The 23,725-nt window shown below is 43.5% G+C and overlaps 1 protein-coding gene across 5 annotated transcripts in view; it reads right to left on the reverse strand.

Moving 5' to 3' along the window:
• The window catches only part of ltbp1 (latent transforming growth factor beta binding protein 1), a 90,642-nt gene extending 71,779 nt beyond the window's left edge, over positions 1-18,863 (reverse strand). For all 5 annotated transcript variants that reach the window (XM_018725028.2, XM_018725031.2, XM_018725029.2 and 2 more), the window contains exons 1-3: positions 17,996-18,863; positions 17,213-17,283; positions 7,482-7,851 (exon numbers count right to left, since the gene is read on the reverse strand). In XM_018725028.2, coding sequence (XP_018580544.2) covers positions 7,482-7,851; positions 17,213-17,283; positions 17,996-18,366 — 812 coding nt within the window. In that variant the 5' untranslated portion in view covers positions 18,367-18,863. The remainder of the gene's footprint in view (positions 1-7,481; positions 7,852-17,212; positions 17,284-17,995) is intronic.
• Positions 18,864-23,725: the final 4,862 nt, after the last annotated feature.

The following is a 23,725-nucleotide window of genomic DNA, read 5'->3' on the forward strand; positions in this document are numbered from 1 at the left end:
CCCCAGACAGGAACGTCATCGTGGCTGATGCCCCATTTCACAGCCGCCTCCCTCAGACAGCAAGCTTCCTTCCTGTCAGGAAAGGGGGATTAGAGGCCCGGTGGACTCGCAGACCTGGTCTGGGTTCGAGCTCTCATGACGACGACCTTGTATGCACTTCTAGGCTTGCCCAGTGCTTATCATAGCAGCAGGGTACTAGTTCTTATTTCCCAATTGCATTTGAAACACCAGAGCCTCAGTGGCTCACTTAAAATACAACTGACATCAGTTGTGTCATCCAAGGCAGAGGTCTGCACTGTTAGTCTGCTATAAATGCCACCAATGAACAGCTTGCATCACGGGCAAGTGTTGAACTTCACTGATCCAGGAGAACCCTATGATGATGTGTCACTTATCTGAGTTCTTAAACTAGACATGAATCAAAAATAAGAGCAAAAAACAGCACTGGGTTAGCAACATGACTGAAATTCAAGCATATCAATTAGCAATCATAAGCAGGTGTTTAAAACTCAAAATACTAACAGACTGTATAGATGAAGCAGAACAAAAGAAGTGCTGTAAATTACACTAGATATGGATGTTCATATGCCTTCTGGGAAACATCAACAACCCCCTTTTACCTGAGCACAAGGAAGATGATGTAACCTTCAGCAATATGGAGCAAGTGCTCAGCAGAGGACAAGGTTGCTGATGATTTCCTTCTCCAGTATGGCTTTAAGCATAAAAACAAACATTCTTCAGCCAAGTCAAAAGTGTTTACTTTACAGTTAGCATCAACTGCAGTAGTTATTTTGAAAGGAAACCTGGCAAGGAAAGACCAGATAGCCTGTAACAAAGTTCATAAATCAAAGAAGAGAATTTCTATTGTAAAAAGCACAAAATTTCAAAGGCCTTAAAGGAGGTCCCCAGCAGGAGCAATTAGGACTGGAATACCAGGACAGATTAAGTACCTCCAAAAACTTGTGTACTGTGAAAGCCAAAATTGCAGACCTATCCTGTGGCTGCTTTTCCAATAGGAAGCAAAGTCTAAGAAGCAATATAAGAGTGTTTCTGTGGCTAGTACATAATGTATGTACAGTATATGCCTGGTGGCTTTACTATGACTGGCACAGTACACAAGAGGGAAAGGCTTGGTGCCATCTCCAAGGTACTCACTCGAGAAGGGTACATCCAGCACTTTTTAAAAGGTATACTCTTTGATCCAGACTCAGATGTCTAAAGGCATAGGTCTAATGGTTGACATACAAAGTTCAGATGAGATGTTTCCACAGTGAACTTCGGAAGATGCCCTTAGGATGAGTATGAATACAACCAGCCTGACAGAGTGCAGGAATTTGATTGGGTGGAGGAGTGGTTGCTCCACACAGTCATCTTGATGCTGCTGCAGCTGGCCTTGGCACTGCATAAATAAACAGAATGTGATACTCTTGAACATAGCTCAACTTCACTGATTTTTAAATAGCTGGATGTTCATGAGAATCTGTAGCACCACCCCCAGTGTTGGTCCTAAAATAGAGCATGGTATGCTTTTGCTAGGACCAGAGGCTAAGGACAAAGCTGACCAGCCAAAAGAACCATCAAGTAACACAAAAAATTACTTTCAAGGGATGTGCCTGAAGGAGGAATGGCTTCTTTTCCAGGCATCATTTACCCATTAATATTAAACCAGAGAAACCTCTCTGCTCTGGAGAGTCAGGTAAAGGCTGCTTCTCTACGTGTTGTAGATATTTGACGATAAGACACGTTGTACCCTGTTATACTATCATACTACAAGAGCTCCCCAAACTGTAGGCATCACTTACAGAACATACCTTTCTGTCATGACCTCCAGGGGCAATAGCCTGGAAGACCACCTCTGACCACACGTAAGCTCATTACACACACCTGTGCCACATTTAAAAACAATATAAAAACATGAGCTCTGACCACAACAAACTGCAGAATCTCTTTGAGACCACACCCCCCTTCCTCACGCTTCATCACTCCTTGCTTTTCAGATTAAGACCCTCGCTCTTTGGATCACAACATTTGGATCAAGCCTCTGGCTGTTTGGATAAAGACCTTTTGGATTTAGAACCTTGTTCCACAGCCTTCTGGATCAAACCCCTCACGACATGGACCTTTCGTATCTCGACTATCACTTCTCAAACCACAACCCGATCCTTTCGGATCACAATCACTGGACTTAAACTGGATCTTAAGAATTCAACCTTTACAAAAAACGGACCACAACGCGCTCAAGTTGCTGTGCCTCTTTGCTAACCTTCGTCTGCATGTCACACTAATATTACCAATTCAGTTCTCCACTTGCGTTGTCAGTACCCCATGCAAAATCATGACACTTTCCCCACTGCAGGCTTAAGTAAGTTCTGCAAGGAATACATTCAGCTACGAGACACACCCAATCCCCTTTCACTCATTTAGCTGCAGGTCACTCCTCTTCCTTTTTGTAGGCATTTGGCTACAGGTCACTGGTTGTAAATGGAGCTTCAGTGGAAGGTTGTGGTTTCAATAAGCTAGGAATTCAAAGAGAGTCCTTAGGATGTGAGGAATCCTGCACTTCACTGCCTGGCAAGGAAAAGCATAGAAAATCAGGTCTCTGCTCTCGAGGACTACAACCTGCAGCTGGAAGCTGGGAACTGGCTGGCTGTGTTTATACTAATATCTCTGAAAGTGGCATGCTGAAAAGAATAAGTCAGCAGATTAGCGGGGATGCTGTACTTCTCCCTTTCTTCCCAGTTGGCATGAACCGTTTGGAAAATATCTGGTTTTACTGTAGCAAGAGGCACACCAAGTCCCATAGCTGCCCCTATCATCCAAACAATTTATTGGTATGCTGTTGGGGCAAAGCTGGACCAAGCTGCAGGGTGCCAAAGCGAATTTATCTTCAGAAGGACCAGGCAGTGGCCCAGCAATATCAACCTTAACATCGGCACACACCAGGAAGATTTATGGCCTCATAGCATTAAACATATTCAGAAGGAAGTAGATTATTAAATAGATGTCAGGATCAATTCACCAATGATAGCTGTAGGATGGGTGTAGACAGTTGTTCCTTAAGTGTCCCATCTTACAGGAAAACAATGGGACCTGGTTAACATTTTGACAAGGTAGAGTCCAGTCCCAATGTGGAACTGTTTTCATTCCAACAACCCTATTGAAATGTGTGATGGTTATCTCAAAAAACAAAATAAAACGTGACTCTAGCAGCTAGGGCTTAGGCTGCATTTGGAAGAGACAAAGAAGTTATAAACATAAGATCCAGTTCCAGTCTTAACAAAATATCTGGCAAGGCCATGTGTGCTGGCAAAAGACATGTAATTAAAGAGAGCAAAAAAAAGATTTTGCGGTTTCCAAGGAGTGGTTAAGAGACCCTGGTAGCGCAAAATATCTGAACAGACTCTTGCTTACGATCATATAAACAGATCATTGACGGGTGAACCTGTTGAGCCTCGAGCTTCTCTTGACACGTCAGTTTGTTTGCACCCCTCCATCCAAACCCCTTCATACCCTCCTCCAGGGAACTGACACACTTAATTCAACTATAATGAACCCAATGAACTAAAACAGAGGCCTCAATATTTTTTATAGCACTACTGTATATGTTGGGAGGGATCTCCATGTTTGTCACTGCTCCACATGGCTTGCCTGATGGTTCTCACATGTCCTTAAAGAAACAGCCCCAGTCCTCCCACCCTTTGCTTTGGCTAAAGGACCTCAAGAGGAATCTCAAGATTCCCTTTCAAAAACTGAGTAAATTATTGGCAATGCTTGCAGATCTGCCTCAGACAATAACAAACTAAGAGCGAGGGGAAATTTTTTTTAAAAATTTGAGCATCCCGACATCCTGGGATAGCCTGATACTGAACAGACTAAGCATATCGCGGTTTAAACCCTTGCCACTTCATGGCTGAATGGCTTTCCTGCAAAACAGAACAAAGTATCTGAAGTGGGAAGTGAGTCCCCAGTATAGCCAAGTCACATCAGCATCACAAGAGCTTCCTCACATTGGGAAAGGATCTCAGACTGGTTACAAAACCAAGTAGGAACACCAACTCTTTAACCTGTGGCTTGCATTTCACCTGAAGTGGCTAAAGGAAGTTGCTGTCCCTACGTCTGAGGAACAAGAAGCACCTCCCAGTCATGGACTCCTTGTAGCCGATCAGCAGGTCCTTGGGATATCCCAGAAAGCTGGCAGAGCCTCAACAGCTGAGGGTATGAGGCAAGCACTGAGTCACAGGATGGTGAAATTTGCAGCTGTGTGGGAGTTTGACTCACATCTCTACAAGAGTTTCCTGTCAGAGACAGCTCATCGACTGACCACACACAGATACAGGAATACACACACTTAACCAGCACAATTTTCCTACCCACGCACTTCACACACATCTGGCTCCTGGATGGTTCTCTCAGCCCATTACAGGATCAGATCACAAAAACCACAGAGAGAATCAGACAAACAGGACATGGCAGTCTCTAAAATACCAGGTCTTCAAAGGACCCCCAGTGCCGGGAAAGCTGGTGAGGAGTTGATAGGGTGGGACACTGTTTGCCAGGGAAACCCCACTATCTCATTCCATATCCACCTACTTTAGATGGTAAGGACCAACTTAACTTGAGAAGATATCTGGAGACAGAGTGCAGAAGCAATCATCTGACGGCATTAAAATTCCTAAAGAAAAATGTGTTAAAATAGCAAACACTGAGCCCATACATTTTTCATATAACCAGCAAAAAACATAAGTGTTAATTAATAAAATATGTCCAACTAGTTCAGCAACGGGGGGCATGGTGGGTTTGACCAGTGCCCTCTGTGTGCCAGGTTCGAGCCCTGCTTGGAGTGCCTTGAAGTGACTGGTGTTCCATCCATGGTGTGCTCCCTCCCCCCTCAGCCTTGCGTCGTGTTGCCGGGTAGGTTCCGGCTCACCGCGACCCCGCTTGGGACGAGCAGTTGTAGACATTGGTTGGTTGGCTGGCTGGTAGTTCAGCAACAGGTTTCCTTGCACAGTCTTGTCAACCTGTATAAAGTTTTCTCTGGCAATCTCCATGTACGCATCTGTTTTCAGTCATAAGTTTGGGTACCATTACACATAAACACAAATAAATAGACACAGAAACGATAATATGACCGCTCCACTAAAAGATTATTCCTGGATTTCCCTGTGACAAGGTGTGACCACGGGGACCAAAGGACTGTGCTCTGCCCTATGCGAGGACTTGATTTGAAGGACCCCGTTCATAGAAACCTCACTTCCACAGGCTGCTAGTAAAAACAAAAATGTACAAAACTGACTTACACCATGTCAGACAATGCTTGCTCTATCGCTACTGAATGTTTGTGCAGTTTGTGTGTACAAAACTGTGGTTAAGGAAACAGCAGAAGTTCTGAAATTATCAAGTCATCCGATTAAATTTTTTTAGTCTTCTGGACACAAAGAGAAACAAAGCAGTAAAAATAGCACAAGGCAGGTTTGTGAGTGACTTCCACTCTCCGTTATTTTCACAATCTCCCATCAGCTATAATAAATGAAATGGTGCAAATCCCACTCCCCCAGCCCCACCTCTCTGGTCCTTCAAGTTAACTGCATAATTACACCTCAACCCTAAAAAAGCATGAATGCCTAAGTAGGGCTGATATCAGTCTGGGCCTTAATTAAAATACGCCAAGAATGCCATTTTTCGCCCCGTTTTCTCTTTCATAAATAAGCAAAAACCAAAACCTATACCAGAGTGATAACTACAACTTACACCTTCCATCTCTGTTATGTTCAGTAATATTCACAGAAAATAACTCATCTCATTTGACCCACCAACTGAACCGTGCTGACATCCATTACAGTAGCATTAACCTGTCCCCTGTAATTTATGCATCAAGTCAGAGTGATGGAGAGAAGCACCTCAGTTCAGTGATATATGTGTACCTAGCCTTTCCATGCGAGCACCCTCGGTGTGTGCCGATACTATAAAGCGATCTCCCAACAAGGGCCATTTGCGCACCACACTGTCACAGCAGACGTCCGGTCACTCAGCTTCGACCCCATAATAGCCTCCAGTCAACTGTGTCACACTGTGGTTCTTTTTCCTCTAAATGTGCTTATTCTATGGCAGCTCCTGCTGAGACTGGAGCCATGCAAAGATACTGAAACAAGAGGTCAAAGGTGGGAGGCCCAGTGCCCCAGAAATTCAAAAAGGAACTTCTTGAAAAGACCGTTCAGGAAGACTGAAGTCACTGCAGGGTATGAGGTTTGACAGACCTAATAAGGCCAAGAAGTTAGCCACACCAAAGACTGGAGTAGCCCATTGACACAAGGAAGCCATGTTTCCACCAGACCATCAGAAGTGTACGGAGTGACACTAGGCATTTAACTAACTGATCAAATGCCAATGGATAGTCTATTTTCAAGGAAACACCTAATAACATACTCAACAATATTTCTGACAAATGAACTGATAAAAGGAGAGGATTCCCCTTAACAAAAAATTAACTTCAAATCTGGAAGCAATTATGCTGCCTGAACAAGTTAGAAAACTAGGAGATTTTAAAGTGAATTCACAAGTGGTGAACATATCCACAAACATTTCAAATACCATTAGTCAATATAAAGAATGTGTACCCAGGTCCAAATTTTCTGAGATGAAAGCAAGCTGATTTTGAACATTTCCATCAACACGCTGTCCCAAACTAAGGCAAAACATTTATTCTAAGCCTTCCTTCAATTCAATTAATCTTGACAAGGAAAGGGTCTTTCGGTACACCCAAATGATTGCGATTGTGAATTTTCATCACTTCAGCATAATGACAGGCCAAACAAACTCATAGCCAGCTACATTAAATCCAGTGCTTGCATGGTTTGTTAAAATGCTCAGAGAGATGTTATACTTATCACCTTGGGTGACAGCAAAAGGAATGCCTTCAGGGGGTAAGATACTGAAGAATGAAAGCACTAAAAATGATCTGAGTGGGATAGGATAGTAAACAGAAAAAGACAAACCAACAATTTAAAATCAGCCCAAAAAGCTAGTCAGAAAAAAACAGCAGATCACATTGGGCCTTGCTTTGCTTGCTGATCTGATGCTGGTAATAGCCCATCACCTTTCTGCTAAATCAGAGTGTCACCATGAGACTGGGTGTGCCTTGCCTAATAGCTAGGAGCACTTGCTCTAATCCTTCATGGAACAAGGGCCTGGCACAGGGCTGATGAAATCAGTGTTTCCACAACTGTGTGCTTTAAAATTTTAGGAAAACCAGACCATGCATGAGCTAATTCTGAGGGAAAACTAATCAATACGGAATATGGAATTTTGTGTTACTTAGTCTACGCTTCCAATAGAAGAACACTCCCTTCAAAACATTTGTTTCCGGCAAAAGGTTTGAATCTTGACAGAAAAAAGATTTACAGAAGAAAGATACAGGCAAGTCAAACACATTTGCTCTTTGAAGGGTCTGGTGTAACTCGGGATTCTAACCGGCTGCAACTTACAGTTGTGTTGCAGACTGGGGTCGGAGGAGTTGGGGTGACTGTTTCACAGTCAGGGTCATTTGAGCCATGCTGGTGTGGGGGCCAGAGACGTGGCCCTGGGTGTGGATCAGTGGGGATGCCTGCTGGGGGATGGGTCGCTGTGGCACAACGCCCTGCCCAGGGATGGCTCCGTTGGTATGTCCATTGGTGTGTCCAGTGGTGTGTCCATTGGTGTGACTTGGTGTACGGCCAGGGGTGTGGCCTGCTGTAGGTGGATTGGATGGGGGTAGAGTCTTCTGCTCACAGGCTTTGCCCTTGGAGCCTGGCTTGCAGATACAGAGCTGGGGCCGCAGACACATCCCTCCATTCTGGCACTGTGGCTGGCAGTTTGCTGGAACACAGAGCAAAGAACAGGTAAGGCTGCTGTGGTCACAAAACAACAGATACTTTTGTTTATCTCAACTGATGTCTGGTTTATGGTTTTGATTATAAATTAATGACTATTCCTGTGTCCTTGGATTTAATATTAAACTTTGTCCTTGTCATTTCAACTGTCTCACTGGTAATTCAAAAGACGTGTACATCAACATAAAGCCAACCAAAAGACTCCAGTAGGCAGCAAATTTAGAAATTTGTTAAGGTAAACTGTCAAACCAACCAGAAAACTGAAAACATTTCTGGTTGGATTTGCATATATCAAACTAGGTGTTATTGCATCTTCTTCGTAAGGGAAGTGGTATCATCCTTACATTTAGCACTGAAGTGTTATGTCTACGGTGAAATATGTCGTGTGTTGTTGTTCATCTGAGGTTGTATTTACCTGATCAAGATGTCCTGATACGTAAAACCATAGAATTTAAAGAGGGTGTACTTTTTTTCCACATGACTGTACAGTATGTCATGTTTCTTGTGTTGAGATACCCAAATAAACAGCAAGGCCATTTCTTCCTGTCTGCAACAATTGAAAGTATTACCCTACACCTTTTGTTAGACAACACCGGAGCTTTGTCAGTGCTGCAATAACAGTAACTTCAAGCCAGACATTAGATTGTAACAACGCAGGTTATACAGCAAATGACCCAAAGCAGCTCTCACACAGCTGTCATTTCAACATGCGTAGCAATGCAACAGCTCAAGTTTTACATGCTAAATTAACTAATAGGTCTGAAGTCCATATGATGTGTTATACCATATGCAAGACATGGTACATACAGCATCACAATTAACTTGCCTTGCAAGTCAGACTGAAAACAGCAGTGTATTTAGTCCTCTTAGGACAAATGGATTAATACCATATCCAGTGGATATCCCTGAACTGTAGTACCATACAAATCCCAGTTTCTTCCCTTGGATATCAACAATGACCAACATAAACAACAACTCCTCCATGCTTCCTTGAACAGCAAACGACTCCCTCATCAAAACCCAGAGCCCAAGAGGACAGTTCCTCCAACAGGCCCTGCAATTAGTTATGGTGGTGCTGAAAGCAATGACCTCACGGGTGGTAGGTTAGTGCATTAAAGAACAACCCTAGATTTTTGGCCTTCACAGGTGACTGGAAGCAAGCCAGAAGTACTGAATTACTGTAGGAGACTTTCAGTGCATACTGCCAAGATCTACACCATATTCACACACGCGCACCTTCTCTACTATACACATTTCATCCATTCTTTGTTCATCATCTCCTCTCCGTGTTTCATACATTACTCTGTCCCTTTTCCACAGTGACCTCTGTTTGTGAACAGAAATAGCTGCCACACTGGGCCATGTTCACAAACCCCTCAGAGGAAGTCCATGAAGACCAAGCACCTATTAGTACTCTTTGGATCCATACATGGATGCAAAGTCCAGTGTGAACAAATAGTAAGGCCCATAACTCACTCCCTAACCCCTAACACTATTCAGAGTAGTCCGGCACACCTTAGTCTGGGCAGCGCTGGAACTGGCAGGCGTGACACCCATGTCCTGCACAGAGGCCAATTACATCAAAGATTACATCACTCCGTAGTCTTTGCTTCTGCTGACTTATGTTTTTGTTTCTCTATTTTTGTACTATTAATTTCCACCCAGGAGGCTGGTGTCACTTTCTCCTCCCTGTACAATAAACAGGTTTGTGCACCTTGCCTGTCCTGGCTGCATGCATGCCGTAGGTTTGATGAAAACCCCGCCAGCACCTTGACATGGCACGACAGGCCAACGCCGCTCTGTGACAAGGGCACAGCTGAAATAATGTGAGCTTAAGGGCTGTTTGAGGAGGGGAATAAATCACTCAGCCTTAAGTCCATTTGCTGAGATTGCTCCAGATTACTCACAAGCAAGGTCCTCAAGTAGTGATGCAGGACAGAGGAAATGAGAGTGTGTACATGTGTGTGTGTACCCGTGCAAATGTGCTGAATGTCGATTACTGCTGTCTACATGCCCTTTGGTGTCTCTAAGTCCACCATGGAAGGGGTCGGGAAAGAAGACAGATGCCATCCCAGCATACGGCCAGGGCAGATGTTTCTGTCACTGAAAGGTGGACTGCAAATGAGGCAAAAACAAGACATTAGGGAATGCGCTGTTAGCTTTATCATCTCCACACTGCAGACTGTCTTATGATAACAGAGTTATTAGTTGGGCTTATTAGGCCTGTCCACCAATTCCTGGGCACTCACCCATCCCAAGTAATGAGATGCCCTTTGGAGCTTGCCTTCATTCTCACATTTCCTGCCCTGTGTGAAATACTGGAGACTCACATTCACTAAGACATACTGCTCCACACAATGTATCCAGGTGACTGGGCCTCCACTATATTGCTTCTATAAAGCATAACTTATGGTTGGAATGGAACTATTTTCATGTTACCTAACACAATTAAGATTCTTACCTTTTACTGAGACACTGCATAATATTCAATCTCAACAGCTAACCCAGATCTCTGGGTATAGATGGTGGGCATATCATATTTAGCTGCAGATGAAATAGTGGTAGAAAAGGAAAACCTATAATAAAAAAAAAAAAAAAAAAAAAAAAAACTTTGGTACATCACCACTGGTTTCTGAGAACTGAGACAGTTCTGATGCCAACAACTGAGACATTTTACAGTAGCTCTACAAAAAGGAAAGAGTATTCAGTTTGCTGAATGGAAAAACAGCTCATGTCTCCTGACATTATATACACTACATGCATATAGATTTCATGTAGATTATATACAACATATGATGTTTCAACAAGCAATGATACCCGTTATTTTGATGCTCGGAGGAAGACAAGAGAGCATGACCTTCACTTATCTTTCAGTGACAATTAGTGATTTTCTGTATGTGCCAAATTTTTCCCTGTTTGCACCTCCTGCAGCACCCAGGAAAAAGAAAAAAAAAGACTTCATTCAATGAATTTGTCTTACGCCAGTATGTCTTTGTAGGATAACTCCGGGGCCATCTCATCTGTGTTCTAAATGTCACAGCGCTCCTGGGAACTTTATTCATTTACTCCAGGAATATGACATGAAACAAGCTTACTGGAACAGTATTCATTCAACTATTCAAAAGATTTCTATCAAAAAGTCTGATTTGTCCCTGTCTACATTCTTTTTAAATGACAACCCACCTTCTACTTTTTGATAAATTTATAGAACATAGGTTGATCAGTTTTACACTCTGGCAAGGAAATGTATTTTAACGTGATGGTCTGTACTTGAGGTTCCTTCTATAAAAATGTGGCTGATTCAAGTGTCTTTCTTCCACTAGAAAAGTTAAAATTTGAACTCGACAATAATTCAAAGAATCTCTGGAATGTCTGGCCACTTAAAAATAAACTGATAGTATAAATAACTGATAGACCTGCTAAATATTGTAACCCTTTGTTTTGGAGTTGCATTATGTAGCTCTGTGGATTTTATGCATCTTTTAGCAATTTCTGAATATACTGAGTCTGCCTCTATGTTGCTGTGACCCACTTCTGTTCTATTGTTAATTAATGATAAACACAACTTATACAGAATTTTTTAATAGATTTATGTATAGATTTGGAGCCTATATAATGGATTTCACCCATTATTATATTAAGATATCCACTTTAGAGCAAGAAAGAACAAGTTTTCCTTGGACTTGAGTGGAAACCTTTTGGCCATTAGTTATGAGCTTACTGGCATCAACTGCAAATTTAGGTTAACGGTTTTGTTCAAGGGTACAACTGCAAAAGCCCTACTCCCAGCTGAGACCTGAATTCCAATAATTTGGTCCCTAACCACTGTTGAACTTGATGAATAATAATTGGGAAAATCCTGAAAAAGGTCGCTTCACTAGGGATATTGTTCAAAAGGCACCACACTAAAAGGAATAGCAGTCTCATATAAGCATTCTACGTGATGGTGTTTCCATTAAAAAGATAATAAAATGTTAGAAGTTTTCTAAATCCTCATTTGAACTTGGCCGTTCTGGACTATTCATGTAGGCAGAGAGACACAAATGTTTTTTTGCTGCTATGAGGAAAAAAGTCACCGACTAAAATTCCCCCTATTTCCCAGCTTTATATCTTTAGGTCAACGGGCCACTCTTGAGAACATAACCTCGCTCTCAAGCCAAATAAACGCGCACCTCTATTTGGTTTCTCTTCTGCACCTCCTCTCCTACCCTGAAAAGACGATGGCCACTCAGGCGTGCTCCTAAGCTCTTGGCGAGGCTCAGCATTCACTGAGAAATGCACGGTATGCAGGATCAGAAAAAAGACCAAGAGACTAAACACATTGCCGGAGTTACTGAAGGAAAAAAAGGAAATCTGGAAGACAGAGCATGAATATGCAGGCAGCCACTGGGAATAGGGCTAATGTTCTTAAATGACGAAGTAGAACCAGAAAAGTGTGGGCAATTACAGACGGTGGCATGCGATTGAAAGACACCCTTACATTGTATTCTCTAAGGATTACTCCACTCATTTGGTCTATGGATTCATAATGTGGAGTCACACAATCACTTTAAGAACACAGGGTCAGCAGATTTCGGGGGATTCTTTCAAAGCTTCCTATATACAGATCTGAGCCCTGGGATGGTCTCAGACTGCTACATATCCTCCTCTATACCAAGCTGTGACAGATCCGTTGAAGTCAAAGTGTCTTTGTGACTTGAATCTGATCATCTATGTGCCTTCCAACTTGAAAGCCAGGGAGGTTCTTCATGTTCCGTTTTGCAAGCCCCCCCTTCACCTGGGCTTGCAGCCCACAAGTAAGCAAGGGCCCAGCTGGATTTTTCAAGTTGTGCAATGGCCCAGACAGTCAGAAAAATCACTTTCGGGCTAGGATTCAGCAACATTCTGCAGCCTTCAGTGTGCTGGAGAATGACCTCAATGACAATGTTATGCTACTACATTTGATTAGTGCATCTTACTTGTGTTCTTCAGAAATCTGTGGAAGAAATTGTTGTGATGTAAATGTAAATGCTTTTCCTGTCAAATAGTACTTCCAAGTCCTAATGGACCCTTATGTATACAGTACTTCTTTTATTTCACCTGGGTTAACAAAGGTAAACTGTAAAATGCTTATAAGCCTTGATGGAGTCATTCACTGAATGAAACTTGCATTCAAGCCATAAAGTGTATTAAACTAGAAGTGTTAGCTTTGGAATTAGAGGAAAAATGATGAGGAAGAATTTAGTTTCTCGTCCCCTCCATGAGCTCTTTTAGCTACTAAATTATTCAACTCCGGTGCACAAATCTGTAGGTTCAGCAGCCATAATGCCAGTCACAGGCCTGTTAGCCCCTAAACAGAGAGTAGCAGGGTTGCGTATTGAACACCTTGAGTTATTTTGCTGCTGTAATCAAATTACAGTTTCACAGTAATTTGTTATTTGTTTTATTTATTCGTTAGCAGTTCTCATTTATTATTTAGGTGGTAATAACTCAGTTGCAGGGGGGGGGGGTGTGTGTGGTGGCACAGTGGGTTTGGCCTGTTCTTGCTCTCTGATGGGTCTGGGGTTCGAGTCCCACTTGGGGTGTCTGGGGATGGACTGGCATCCTGTCCTGGGTGTGTCCCCTCCCCCTCCAGCCCCACGCCTGTTGCCGGGTTAGGCTCCAGTTTGCCGCGACACCGCCCGGGACAAACGGTTTCAGACAATATGTGTGTGTAGTTCAGTTGCTATGTATGTGAACTTCCTCACAAGAATTAATAAAGAATTATCCCATCCCATCAAAATTTCTATTACATGAGAAGTACATGCACTGCTTAAAAAAATAAATCACTATCAATATGCTTTTTGTACTGAAAAACGTTAAATGCAAGATTATTCATTATTCCAACTAATCAGTAATTACAGGAAATACTCATTCTGTACTTCCTGATCATTTAAATAATTTAAATGTATCAATTCTTTAAATTCAATATTAATTATATATTTCCCAAATGATCAAATACATATTAAATATCTTATTAGTCATAACAACAGCATTCGACAGTTTTCTAATATCTGTGTCATAGCACATATTTTGTAATACAAATTATATATACAGAAACCCTAACAGCACCACACTGTCACATGCACGACACCTGCACCTGGCTCTCATCAGGACGGCACAGGATAAAGGGGCCGGGATCCCAGACCTGCTTTGTGGAACTTCATTTCAAGCAACTGCAACTCCCGTGTGCTTCGCACCTCTGGCTATTTTCTGTTCCTTGTTCTCCGGCTTCCGATCTTTGCTGTGTCTTCACGCCTACGTCCCTCGTCCCTCCTATGAAACCCTGATCATTCATCGCCTGACCCACACCTGTCCCCGACCACTGTTTTTCACCTGCTCCTTTTGTTTCACTGATAATAAAAGAACCCATTATTGGGTCTTACTCACCAGTGCCCTGCCATGACACACAATGAATAAAGAACAAAGTCAATGCTAATTAAACTACTTCATAGTTTCAAACAAAAATAACAGACAAAAGTACATCAAAACTAGAAACGGGAACCTCTGACACTGAACTTTACAGAAAACAGTTGACTGTGCATAATAAATTTATAAGATGTGTTCCCATAATACTCCTCACCCAGAAGACCTTCATTTCTTGCTCTCTGCCCCCACGTGTACAAATACATATTTTTTTTATATATACAAGACAGAGCATTATCTGATCCCAGTAAGGTGTGTCTGCAGAATCTGAGAAACCTGTCATTATGAGGAATTCTGGTTCTTTTCAGGGGTTTGTCTTGTACTGCTGTTTGATTAGCCCATACGATATGGACTTAATAGAGCACAGACTCCCTGCGGTCACACCACATACGGAGCTCTGCTTGTTGTGGAACGAGTCCAAGACGGCCCTCCTCCTGCGAGAGAGGGGAAGGCCTTGCTGTCTTCAGAACCAGAAGAATGAAATAGCACACTTGACATGCATAGCATTAGCTGGCAACCTGCAGGGCAAGGCCAAAACAAACAGAATCTATTCCTATTAGGGACCAATTTATTAGTATATCAGGGGGTGGGCACAGTGTGTGTGTCTTTAAGGAGTAGGGGGTTGTAGATATCAAGATCCATTAAACACGGAACAAATGAATTACAACCCAGTCTGTCTTCCATGAACAGAACATTGCAGAAAGCAAAGTGCTAATCTTAAATTAAATGAGCCAACGATCTACAGGCAGATGAAGAGCAATGAATCACAGTGAGGTCTGAGTGATAATATTTTTTCTATTAAAAATGTACTGCAAACCACAAAAAAAAAGTATTGTTCTTGTGTGTAGAACTCAAAGTTCATAAAGCACTGGATACATACAATTTTCAAGCTGTCATAAAGCAGCCATTTTTCTGCCTTTTTTTTTTTAAAGCAAAATGCATAAAACTACATATTTTCTCATCTTAGTGCCTTTATTTTCAAAATATGGCAAACAATGTAGGAACCAAGGAAAAGTGAAGGTAACCTGAAGCGTCCCAGTTCAAATCTAACGCTCTAGCTGTGCTACTCTTCATCAGGGCACATACTCTGCACTGCTCCAGTAAAATGTCTTATTCGCACAAATGAGTCACACCAAATAGTAAGTTGCTTTGGATAAGAGAGTCAACTTAGAAAGAAATTAATAATGACATCCAGTTATGTTGAAAAAAGGTACTTGGTATTTACATACATATTGTAATGACCCGCATTATTGGGGAGTGCTGGGTATATTGTAAATAGTTGAGAATTGTGGGTAAAATTTGAATTAGTGGTTCAACGGCTGTGGAGACTCTCGGGGAATATAAGGGCGTGAGTGTCTGTTCGACAGTGAGAGGCAGAAGAAGAGGAGGGAAAGCCTGAGAGGCGCTAAGTAGGCTGGGAAGGCTGGCTTGAGGTACAGGTCCTTAAGGAAAGGGGTCCTGGGACCGAAAGCATTACTTCCTTGCGTTCATGCCAATACCTCTCGCTGTGTGCCGGTGTTTCAATAAACGTTTATAATGAACAGTGCCCGTACATCGTTCTTTGCCCCATCTGAAAACAGAGCACAGCACACCACAATATAACTCAGCTGACCCAGCCCTCAGTCAGTTTCCCCAGCACAGCAAGGGGGGAGTAATTCAGAAGCCGAGGTGCTGGGAAAACGAGCCAAGACAATGGGGAAGAGGTCTTCCGGAAAATATGGATTTCAAAGGCTGCCCTGATTGTCCACAGCCTCAGCCATGCATGAGTGAGAAGAAGGTCAAATGACATGCACGCTGAATGGCAGTAACACAGCGAAAAGAAAACGTGAAAGTGGCTCTCTAAGCAGCAGCAGTGGGGCTGGGGTTTGCCTATTAAATATATGATCTAGAGCTCAGACAAAAAGTAACTCATCAGTCGCCAGGGGGTCAATCAGATTCGACGCAGAAAACTCTGCCTCTTGGATAAAAATGGACCTGGTGAGCCTGCCACTGAAAAAGAAAGCGGTCCCCTGGGTGAGCGGAAAGTTACACACTCAGTCCCCTTTCTGATCTGAAATAAGAACATAACCAGGAGATGCCGTGCATGCTGTATGTGCCAGTGACAGACCCGTCATTGTTCGCAGGTGGGCGGCAGAACCGCCGGGCCTCCGTTATTTATAAAGCCAGCATAAAAACGTGCTGTTCTCATACCCGTCAGTTCTCATATTTTAGAGCTGCTTTTTCAAACCCCCCATAGAGTTTGTGTACGTAAGGGTTGGGTTTCGTATGAAAAAAGAAACCTCGATATTCAAAATGAATTACACCTCAGAATGACAAAACTCTGTTATTAATGTAAATCAATTCTTAACTCTGCTCTCTTCAGGTTACATTAAGACAAATTATAAAAGTGTCTCTTAGAATCCAGTTCTACAGCTTATGCCTGTCTTCACTGAGAAAGCCATACATCACACAGAATGCCCATTTTATATAATGACACCAATGGAAAAGAAAACACAAACCTAGCCATGCATGCTGTAGTTAAAACATGTCTTAACTGCAAGCAATTCTAAAGGCACGTGATGAAATGTGACACGGGGGACCATTGTGAAGTACTGCTAGGAAGCCCAAGAGAAAGCACATGCATGAGCACATTCGTGTGAATCACACCCACGGCACCTTATAATCACAACACATCAGAATTCTTAAGTTTACAAAGTGTATTGTTGGCAAGAAATGTCTCTCCTGCATTCTACGACATTCTAGAATGTGCTGAAACAAGAGCTACCCAAACATTCTGTTTAAGCATTTCGCTCAAAAAGATGATATAGGTCGGCCTACCCGGTACCCGAACCCGGCCCCTTGCGGCGACCTCCAAACAGAGTTACCTACCAAGGCCCCACCGATCCACACAGCTGTATACTCACGTTTGGTGCACCTCTGGGATCCGGGAGCCCTGCTCCATCCTTGACAGCACTGCCCTCCACAGACGTTAATCCTGCAACAGCACCCAGAAACGACAGTCAGGGCCTGGATGCAAAGGCACGAAGGGGCTTGAGTCACGGCCCTCCTTCCTGGGCGGCCACCCCATCCTCACCAGCCAAAAGAAGCCTAAGACCCCCCTCCCTTGTGGGACTGGCAAGAGGATCCTGCTTGTGAGTGGCAGTGTGGGTGCTCATAATTACACTTCTAAGCCTCTCGCAGATGGGGCCCTTCGGGGCTGTGCTCCCAAACCTTGGGCTACATGAATCCTGGGAAAATATCTGCTCCTTTAACTCAGCAGAGATGAAACTGCATGAAACGCTACACAAATGCACTTTTTTGTAAACATAAGCCATTAGATTTAGAAGGCGGACAGCTTTTTGTCTGGATGGGAATACAAGGAGTGTTTGTTATTAAGCCGTTCAACATCTGTCAGAACAACAAACTATTTCACAGTCAGCAAACAAAGTCCTGAAGTTACTGTCCCCACTGTGAGTGCAGAGCATCCACCTGGACACTGTGATAACTACCCTCGTGGCCACCTGGCCTATGTATGAAGACTCTGCAGCAAGTGTCAGCACATAGAAGGAAGTGGAGTGAAGACAGAGCTAATCAATAGGTGACACCTGTGTAGGTAAGGCCGTTTTGTATGTATGATCACTTAGGTGACACTTGGGGTTTGATACTCCGCTGTGACATCACTCCAAACGCGTGATCGGTGTCCTTACCCAGAGATTGTCATCTGGCTGTGATGCGCGCCGCTGCTGCTAGTATGGCCCGCGCGCCGAACCTGCTGCTGCTGCTGGTGCGTGGACGTGCTTTCGTGGCGGAGCGGTGCGCTCGGGTTCGGGTGACTCCCCATCCTGCGCGTCCGCACCTGGCCACCCGCGTCGCCGAGCTCCGCGGTGATGGCGCGAGGCTTTTCCCGCGACCCGGCGCGGGACGAGATGGCGCTCATGCGCAGCGCGTCTCCGGCGCTCGCGCCAGGCTGCAGCACGTACAGTGTCCTGAAGCCACTGAGCTCTGTGGACGCGAACGCCGGAGAAACAAAAAGGCCAATGGAAAGGAAAATGTTCCACCGCAGCCAAGCCATATCCATTGAGCGTCCGCTGAGGCAGCCTCTGGAGGGAATCCCGTCACGAATGTGCAGATGTCGGACTTCACCCTCCGAAAAACAAAAAAAGTGACCAAAAAACAAAAAAAAGAAGAAAAACTACTCGGTCGCGAGTAAAAAGTGCTTTATCACCACGTCCCTGAGCGTATACATTTATCCCGTGCCCTTAAAATAAAGAAAATCAAGTTATTAAACCTAACCGAACTTTAGTTTCATATAACATACACAGATACACGGAGAAAAAAAAAAAAAAAGTTAAGAGTTATAAAAAACGGATCAGAAGAAGAGGGGGAGGACGGCAGCGGGTGCCTCAGCTGTTTCGGCTGCGGCTGTGTCACACTTTAGCGTACAGGAGAGACTGAGAAGTGTTTTAAAAGTTTCTCCAACCGTGTGTGTGTGTGTGAGAGAAAGAGAGAGAGAGAGACTTTAACGTGTATACGAATGTGTGTGAGGGCAGCAGCAGGAGCGAGACCGGGACGCGAGCGGCCAACCTCCGCGAGACGTGACGTCACGGAGGGCTCTCGCCCGAGCGCTCGCGCCGCGCTTGACCCTGAAGTTTCATTTTTTGGTGCGAGTGCGTGTGAAAGTTACTGGGCACATTCCTTACGCCTCAGGTCATTTCTGTTTCATTTGTTATATTTTCATTACCGTACCGCTAGATATTGTTTTAGTAACGGGTCACAACTCGCATGAAACACTTTTCTAAGGTGTCTCTCTTAATAAACTAAGCTGCACAAACAGCTAAGCACGAGAAGGTTAAAGTAACATTTCCGTTTGTCACCTGATGATATGAATTACATGATGTTCTCCTTATTCTAAGTACATGTGAAATTATGATTCTAAGCATTATGTCGAATTATTTTGAAAGCTACTGCGGCATATTTCTGGCCGCGTGAATGTAAAATACAACAACTGTTACTAAAACTGATATTTATCATTATGTACTGTTTGTTTGTCCATTCACCTCCATATAGCAGGCCATTCAACAGTATGAGCGAAGTATTTACAGCATGAGTCCCGCTGCATTTCTAATACTGCTTCGGTTTATTCTTGAATCACACGCGCCGTACGTGCCGTGTAGAGTTACCAGTGGATTCTGTGAAAATTGCTTAGCAGTGACTCATTGTTCAGTTAAAGAGGAGACCGTCTCCTAACATCGAAAAAGAACACACTAGTCACATCTCAGCTTCGCCATCAGTCAACGAGCATGTGACAAGTGCACAAAAGTCACTGGGGTCTTTTCAGCACAGTTAAGGATTACCTTCCAAGGACCTTCTTCCACTTTGAGATGTCTATACCGTGATGTCAGTGGCTTATTTACACATTTGACAACAGGTCTCCCTCGTTCATTGCTCATCCAAATATCAATACTGACAAGTAAGGTAGGTCCTGAAATTTGACACAAAAGGTAGTGGTAACCGCACCACCAACATAAAATGGGAAAAACAAATTGGTAGGAGAGTAGGGGAATAATAAAGATTGTGAAGATCTGGAAAACTGTGAGGAAATCAGTTATGGGGTAGAGAATGTTTGGGCATGTAGCTTTGTAATATGAAGGTTACGGGTTCAAATCTCTGCTGTAACCCCCTTAATAAAGGTACTTACTGATATAGCAACAATACCCTGCCGTATAAATCGGTAAATCACTGCAAAGTTGATTATCATTGTGAACAGCCTTGGATGAATGTTTCAGATAAACAGTAAAATGATTCAGTGGCGATGTGGAGGGCTCCGGTCCCTCAGTGTCACGTCCATGCCCACAACTCAACCAACAGCACCCGATTAACTGCTCACCCTTTAAAAGACCCTCCTCAGCTCCCATACCTTTGCGGAATCTTGTCAGAGACAACCGCCCTCCTTTATGACGTCCAGTGCACACTCAACCCTTGTTCTCAGGTCTCGTCCTCCAGTTTTTGTCCCTTCGCCTTGTTTCCCGACCACATCCACGGATCATCGTTTCAACGCCAATCGACTGACTCTTCGCTTCGTCTCCTGACCTCGCCCATGGATCCCCGCTCTGACCTCGACCGCGGATCGACCGAGCATTCGCCTGTCCCCGACACCGAGAACTTGCCTGATCCCCTGAATCCAAATGAACGACTCCGCACTTGGGTCCTGCCATCCCGGTTCTCTCGGCCGCCCATGACACTCAGTTCCTGTTTCTGAGAAGCAGACTGTGGTTAGTTGTTCAGCAAGTGCTGCCTGCTACATCTTGGAAATGAAATACAGAATTTACCAAACACCCAGGTGGATGGAAATCAATGCAAGAGCTCAATGGACACCTCTGCAAAAAATTCCAACAGGTTTACAGAGAAGAGAACAGAAGCGATTGCCTCATACTTTGAAGAGAAAACCACTTTTTTGCCAGAGCTTATTTAGGCTTTATACCATACTGCTGTATTTTAAACGTAGAGCTTCAAGTTCTGAGGTCGCAATGGTGCAGGAGCTGGAATGTGGGCCCCACAAAGGAAACCTGAGCAGAGGTAGCTGATCTTAGTGCACACTGCCTCTTTGAAGAGGTGATAGCGAACAATAAGTGCAAGAGCACAGAAGTGCAAATCTGTGATAACCACCTGCTCTGTTGTCTGGACCGTTTCAGTTCCACCACTGAGCACTTTCAAGATTTACTGGAGTGATTGTCCTCAGGAATGTTGGGACTGCTTAATTCAAACATGCAGAGCAAATAGGTCCAGTAGTGGGGGAGGGGCAGGTGTGAGTGGCTATGGTAAAATATGTCAGCATGTGGAGTTGTTTTGTCTACCGTTCACATGTCTGCAAGGGGCACCAGAACAAGACCTGCAGAACATCAGGGTCTGAATGTGGCCAAGCAGCAATGTGAGGGGGTCACACACAGACTTGAGTTTCACATCACCACTGAAACTCTGAACAGACAGTACCCCCAGGGAACATCAGTTTGGTCCAGACACTTTTCACTCGAAACGTACATGAGCCATGTGTTCTAGGAGCCCGAGTGCTGGGGCATGTGAACAGGGGAACCCCACGTGTCAAGGCTTTGCATCTGTTAGCGTTCTGGTCTGGAGACATCCATTTCCTGGAGCTGCTTTCAGCAAGGCTAACCAGTACCTGATGGGCTCCTCTGAAGAACCATTCAAAAAGGTCACGTGGGTAAAGCTTGAGTAAGCACCCATTAAAAAACATTAAAAGGAAAAAAAAAAAGAAGCAAAATCATCTATGATCATCACTCCCCCGAGAGCCCTCAAGTATGTACCAAAGAAGCCGAAACAGAGCTCGTCTGTTGACACGGACGTTTTGCTCATTCCCATTGACATTCCTGACGTTCTTTGTGATAACGTAATTGCATCCTAATGAAATTGAGCTGCATTTGAAAATTTGTAAGTTAAATCAATACAAGCGCCCAGATTTATTTATTATTTGCTTATTTAGCAAAACAATTTTAAAAACAATTGCTGTGGACCAGTGGTGCTAGAATGCTATGAATCAGGGATGGGGGAACAAGTGAGGTTAAACAAATGAGATTTTGATAGTCCCTCATCATACTAGCTTCTAGAACTGTTTTCCTTCTCAACAAAGAGACTTCAGTCTAATAAACAATAAAGCTAGACAATATAATCTTTCTACCACGTTGCCAAAATACTCATCCACTGTCATTAACCACTTGCCTAAGTCAGTCAAAATGGTCCAGAGCCTATCCTGGAAACAGTGTGCTTGGCTAGTCTGGGTACACACTAGACAGGATGCCAGTCCACTACAGGATCGAAATGTACTGCGTTTAAAAATAGAAAATGTTGAAACATTATAGGGAAAGGTGAAGCTTAGGCCACACCCCCATCTCTCAGACTGATGGCCATACCTGGGGAAGGCTTGCTATGAGGAAACGAGCACTGGGCATAGTCAGTTAATCTAGTTAAATAGTCCCGTAAAAGACAAACTAAAGGGACAAGAGATGAGTTATAACGTTGCTCCTTAGAGATTTTCTAGTTGTTAATGGTGAATGAGTTTGATTTAGTTTACTGCACTTTTGGATTTATAGTTTTTGTATTTTACTCTCTGGTTTTGCATGTGGTACTGCTGTACTATTGTATTTAAATGTATTAATTTAGCATACTCATTGTTCCACAGTGAAGTACAATTCTGAGTATACAAAGTTGCACCCAACAAGTAAGAGTTTTAACTAAGAGTTTTTGATTAATGTCACGGTGTTTCCCTAGGGCGGATGCATCGGACCCGTCGGACCCAAGTGCGGAGCACAGGAAGAATACTCATGGGGCAATCCAAGAGACGTGGTCAGGGAAACAGGCCAAATGGTCACCGATGGGTGAACGAAATCCGATGGTCAAATCCGAGAACCGTAATCCAGTAGACAGGCGAAAAGTCGTGGTAAACCGGGAAGTTGTGGACGAGGAGCAGGTACTGGGAATCAGGGAGGTCAGGAGATCTACTGCAAGAAGCGCGAGTGAATAGCGAGGCTGAACAAGGTTCCGCATTAGTGTGCGTTCTGCGCTTTCCTTTTATACATTCGTCCCCTGATCAGTTGCAGGTGTCCGTCATTGCCCTGAGGTAGAGGGCGTGACAATTAATGGATGCATAGATTATTGTAACTGGAAGTGTTGGACAAATTTATAGAGCTGTAAGGAGATCAGGACAAAAAGGAGTCCAAAGATGGAACCAGGTGTTCTGAGAGAAGGGAGGAGCTCATTCCACCACATAGGGGTCTAGGCAGAACTGATGGCCTTTGATTTCTGGATCTCTTGTAAGTTTGACATGGAAACAGCCAGAGTGGGCAAACACAGCATTCTTTCTGGGGCACTGGAATTGATTTAGTTCATTTATACAATGAACTGCTCATCCTTTGACTGTCCTGTAGGTTGTAACAAAAGTCTTGAACTTGATACGTGGAGCAACAGGAAGTCAACAGAGATGAAGAGCAGACACTTTGGAAAGGTGAACACAAATGCTACCGATTGTTATAGACAAGGTGTCCAATTTGTTCTGGCCAAGGACTACAATCATTACCGTGAACTGGTTCAAAAGCTGCATGTGCAAAAATCACAGCAAGTGACATATTGAATCTTAAATACCAACACTGAAAAATACCTTTTATTGTATAACAGTCACCTTAGTAAAGAATGTGTGTGGGCTGATAACACTACATAGAGTTCATTGCAAGCTGTTTTGGAAAAAAGCATCTGTTAAATAAATAAATGTAAATGTAACAGTATTACAATATTTTACAGATACAGGATTTTTTTTTTTTTTTTTTTTTTTTTAGAGAAAATCTTGTAAAAGTCCAACACACAGAAATTGTTAAATCTGAACTTCAAGCTGGACACATGCTGAAAATAAACACACCAATAATAGCACT

The sequence above is a fragment of the Scleropages formosus genome, chromosome 8 (assembly GCF_900964775.1).
Source record: "Scleropages formosus chromosome 8, fSclFor1.1, whole genome shotgun sequence".
Classification (NCBI taxonomy): domain Eukaryota; kingdom Metazoa; phylum Chordata; class Actinopteri; order Osteoglossiformes; family Osteoglossidae; genus Scleropages; species Scleropages formosus.